At 26.1% G+C, this 5,282-nt stretch overlaps 1 protein-coding gene across 1 annotated transcript; it reads left to right on the top strand.

Annotated features, from left to right (window-relative positions):
- The first annotated feature begins 3,641 nt into the window (after positions 1-3,641).
- LOC149491694 (uncharacterized) lies at positions 3,642-4,440 on the top strand. Its single transcript, XM_089717118.1, has one exon. It carries the CDS (start codon positions 3,751-3,753, stop codon positions 4,285-4,287), a length of 537 nt encoding a protein of 178 aa, XP_089573244.1. The 5' UTR covers positions 3,642-3,750; the 3' UTR covers positions 4,288-4,440.
- The last annotated feature ends 842 nt before the right edge of the window (positions 4,441-5,282 follow it).

The following is a 5,282-nucleotide window of genomic DNA, read 5'->3' as shown; positions in this document are numbered from 1 at the left end:
AAAATTTAGTTTGAGCAATTTTTTATAACTTGCTTTGCAACTCCAATGGTATAATATATTTAACTTAATTAGTTCTTTTTCCTTTTTTTTTTTTTTTTTTAATTATTGAGAATGAGTTTCCATCCAACACCTATCGCCATTACATAAATGGATTGAGGTTTCTTTGATTTAACGAGGGAAACGAAAATGATACATGAAATAAACATATAACCATAATTTATTGTGAAATACATAACTTCACCTATATACTATACATCAAAAATCACATTATCCCTTAATTTTTGTTTCCACTTATTAATCACTTCTAACTTATTATCCCTTAATTCTTTAATTGATGCTTACATTTTTGTGAACCAAAATATAAGACAAAACTGAATATAATGTATTTAAATTCCTTTAGTTAGAAAAGCAAAATCGTGATTTCAAGTTAGTTTAATTTTATTTTTTATATTTATTTGATTATACTCAATTTTTATATTTTTAAAATTCAACTTTTGGGATTATAATAGTTTGGTTTCGTAAAATTAAATGTTTATCTCTCTTAAACTCAATCTAATTATACAAAAATATAAATTATAAGCAAAAGCGATTATCCTACTGTTTATTCGGGTATGTTCAGCAAAATTAACTGTTTTATTAATTTTTCATAAAATAATAAAAGTTAAACGTTACATGAGTTAATTTTTCATAAAATGCTACTTTAAATTCTAAAAGTTAGTTCAAAGATTATGTTACCGAACACTATAAACAACAATATTTAGTCAAAACGTTAAAAATTACTTAAAAAGCTACTGTGAAACACAACCTTATGTATAAAAACATAAAAGATGACTTTAACATTTGGTAAAATGGAAGATTAAGTGCTAAGAATTTAAAACTTCAATTTTAAGCATAGTATATTATAAGTAGTAAAATTTTTAATTTGTAAAATTATCCAATAATCCACTAACTTATTAGACTGAAGTTAAAATTTCCTAAATTACAATTTTATGCTAATCTTAACTCAGTTGACATTTTTATAATACATAAATAAATATTATTAAATAATTAAAAAAATTTTTTAAATGAACTTTAAAATACTAATCATTTAAAATTTTATATTTTAAGTTGAATATATATTAGAGTTCTTCATTTTAGCCTCTCTAAGAGTCGGGTTCGTATCTCAATCTCAGTGTAATACCGAGTCTTAATAGGGCAATTGTCATTGCTTATTGATGAATTCAGTAATAGATGTTTGTGGGCATTCCAACCTTCCTTACTCATTAGTGTCAATTAGGCGGTTTATGGACATATATATATATATATATATATATATATAATTAAGAGATGTAATCCCTTTCGAATCATAAAATATAAAATTTTTAACCCTTCCAGCAAAATGTATTTCATAGAAATCTAACTTATATTTTCATTTAGTCGTTTATTATTCCAATTAACACGTTGATTACAGTTTGGTAGACTTTTATTGCTGTCTACAGGGGCTTTGGATTAATAGGTTTTAGTATGACATAAGCTATGAAGCAATGTAGATGGCAACTCCCGCGAATGGTAAACTAATCAAGTAAGTAAATCCAATGCAGCAATTATTATAGCTTTGTCAATTGCCACGTGAATAATTGCTTGCTGCTTAAATCTCAAGAAACTTAACAAATTATATTCTCTATTAATCATGACTTTCACTACCCTAATTATTCTTAACTCGTTAAAGCAGTTGTTCTACTTGATCCATCAACATTAATGTTAAGGTTAACTTTGAATTTCTTTCACTAACTTGTTCTTTTTCTTTCATTCATTGAAGTTACTAATTTCTTTAACTGTTATCGATAGAAATTTGGATAGATAAAAGTGAATTACATTTAAAATTAAATTAATCGTATTTTTGCATGTTGTATGGGTTAATACTTATAAATGATTTATTATTAAAGAGTTACATTATGTTTATATTTAAAAATTATTTTATCAATTATTTATTTTATTTCATTTATAGACTATAAACAGTTATATCATTTTATTAATTACTATAGTTTTTTTGCTAAAATAAAAGATTCATAAACATGATAAAAATAATAAAGAAAACTGTAAAAATATATAAATAACTGATTCGAGTTAAGTTTGATTATAAGATAAAAAGAAATAATATATGTATCATTTATTCTTTTTCTTAAAAAAATATTTTTTTTAGTCTTTAATTATTATATAATTTAAAAATAATAAAAGCACTCTGCTCTAACAAATTTAAAATAATAAATTCATCTTCTTAACTAAATTAAAAATAATAAATATAAATATAGGTTTTGCAAATTGAAATAATCTATTCGTAAAAATACATGAATGTGAAAAAGGAAAGAAACTTCATCGGTGAGTGACCATTAAATGTCTTTTGTTCAAAATGTTATTTTTTATTACTATCCAAACAAATGTTGAATTTGAAAAAGAAAATAAAAATTTGTATGACAAATAAAGTAGATGTAATACTCGGATATATAGTACTCAAAAAGGAATTAAAATTTTTTAAAAAATTAAAAGATAATTAAATTATAAAATAATAGATTAATTTACAGTCTGATTATTAATTATTGAAAAAATTGATTAATATTCTACTATTAATGTAAAAAATTTATTAGTTGGATTTATTAATTATTGAAAAAAAGAAACCAAAGAGGTTTTTTATTAATGAAATAAATTTATTATATGGATATTCATTATTGAATAAAGAAAATGAAAAGTTTTGTAATTTAATTTTTTTAAATTAGATAATTAAATAAAAATATTAAAAATTTAATAAATAATAAAATCCCACGATACTAATTAAATTTCATAATATCATACTGCATGAGTAAAGTTGGTTAAGCTTTTATATATTTATATAGAAGATTTTACTTGCAAAGTTAGGATTTGAAAGTAAAATCATATTGGTGGAAGAATTTTATTCGAATATCACATCTTACCGGTGAAAATAAGTGTAAAAATAGAAATGACAAGATAGAAATTAACTATTGTACAAAATCTATAAATTACCTTTTAATTAAGGGGTGAGCAGTATTCACTTCAGATCGAACAAACTCATTTTATTTTGATTCAGTCAGCATTCTAAAAGTTCGGTTACCATTTGGTTTGAATGGTGATAATTGAGTGGTCTTTGATTTTTGGTTCGATCACTTACATAGCTAATTGAAGTGATATGTACAGACAAAATAAATGATTTGGTTCAAAATAAGCAAATCAAACCTAAATCAATCCGGTTTGATTCAGTACCAAACTGATTGTCATGCTTCGTCGGATTCGGTCATTTTGAAATCTATTTGGTCAGATCGAACCGAATTCAGTTTGATACCAACTTGATTTTCATGCTCTGCGGTTCAGATTAGATCATTTTAAAATCTATTTGATCATATTGAATCAAATCAGTTCAGTTCATTCCGCTACTTTTAGTTATAGTATAAAATCTAGAAGTTACCTTGAAATGTCAATACAACAATAGTCAGGCGCCATGCAAGGACAAAGGGCAGCTCATCCCAAAACAAAAATATTAAGGGTAGTTGACTGACTTATTCAGTTCCTAATCTATAGAGTAATAAGCAAGGGCAGTTCTGACATAAAAAAATTAAACTTGCAAAATTAACTCCATAAGTACCCTCCATGGCTCCATCTCTCTTTATCCCCATAGTTAACAAATCTCAGAAATCCTCTCATTATAGTTAATTCACTTCATACCCTCTCACCATCTCCTTTCCAGTTGAACAGAAAAGGATGGAATTGGTCAATTTGAGCAAATTCAGCAACACTCATTCTCTGCAGTTAGTCACTAAATACTTTAGCTCTGTTTTTTACTTCTCTGTTTTATTACTCTGTTCTTCAATATTTCCTTTCATAATCAATTTCATGCAATTCTTTTGCTCTTCCATTGGAAAGAACTATATGTTTCTTCTTTGCAATGGAATTCTTGTTTTTATTGCCAAGTTTTCTGGTCTAATTGGAAATTCTTATCAAGAAACTAGTCCAATCAAGAAAACGGAGGAAAGAATGGTCATTGAAGTTAAAGCAGAGGAAGAAACAGAGGACAAGTCTTTAATTATGGAAAAAGAAGGAAAAAGTTTTCCTTTGATCACACAAGACAGAGAATGTGAGATAATTTCCATTGATGAAGAGGAAAATCAAGAAGGAGAAGAAGAAGTTGAATTGCTAAGTGCAGAAGAATTGAACAAGAAATGTGATGATTTTATAAGGAAGATGAAAGAAGAAATTAAATCCGAAGCTCAAGAACTTATTATGTTGGTTCAGTATTAAAATTAGTAGCTAGAAACTGGAGTTCAGGAGGAAGAAGAAGAAGACTTAATAATTAAGATCCTAATAACTTTGTAGTCTACATAATTTTGATTTTTGTGTACAAATTATCTTGTAATGCAAATTAATTAATTTCTATAGAATTTTGTTGCAATATTGTTAAGTGCATCACAGAGTTATCTGTTGAACTTCTGGAATTCATTCATTTTGACTTGAAACTTAAGGGAATCCCAAAATTCATAGGAATAATTATCACTATCTCCTAGAAAGAAAGGGGCTTTCCTTTTAACTCCTTCAAAATCAAATGGCCACTGAGTGCATAAAAAAAAAAAAGAAGAAAAACCTAATATTTTACCCATCTTTTAAACTTAAACAAAGTTAAAAGTTTATTTCAGTAATAAAAACAAAATGAAACAAGTATTTAAACTTAGGGATCAATGTGAATGTCTAAGTAATTTTTTTTTAACAAGGAGGTATAATCCGTTAACTATTTAACGTAAAAATTTTTTATTCTCACAACAGATGCGCTTTTGAAACTTAAATTTATATTTTCACTCTTCTAGAGAATTGACGTCGGATTATATCGCAATTGATATTTTATAGATTGTCTAGTAAGTTTATCGGCGGATTGTTTATTAAATTTAATTTTTCCTTTAGCGTGGAAAGCAGTGAGCAAGCAAGTACACCACTTGACTTGGAAAGTCTTTGGCAAAGAGAGGTCAATAAAAGATTAAAGTGAATTGATCAATATAGTCTACTCTAATCCCTTTGTTTCACACTACAGATTTCAAACTGGTCTAATTTCTTACATTAATATTATAATATTCATTAAATAAGTGTCTTAAAGATGGGACCATGGCTTACCAAAGGACATATACCTAGTCAATGCCATGTGTCACCTCTTTGATAAGGTTATTTTTGTCGTTCAGTGTAAATTTACATCCTATGATCATCTTCTACCTAGTTAATGAGCTGTATAATCCTTCCTAAGATCTTTA

This window comes from Jatropha curcas, unplaced genomic scaffold, assembly GCF_041381405.1.
Source record: "Jatropha curcas cultivar XTBG-Jc1 unplaced genomic scaffold, XTBG_Jcur_1.0 HiC_scaffold_847_pilon, whole genome shotgun sequence".
In the NCBI taxonomy this organism is placed as follows: Eukaryota; Viridiplantae; Streptophyta; class Magnoliopsida; order Malpighiales; family Euphorbiaceae; genus Jatropha; species Jatropha curcas.
This window is presented reverse-complemented; position numbering and strand designations above follow the sequence as displayed.

Bases quoted from the DNA above. Each gene is read 5' to 3' on its own strand.
- LOC149491694 (XM_089717118.1), top strand. From the start codon at position 3,751: ATGGAATTGGTCAATTTGAGCAAATTCAGCAACACTCATTCTCTGCAG.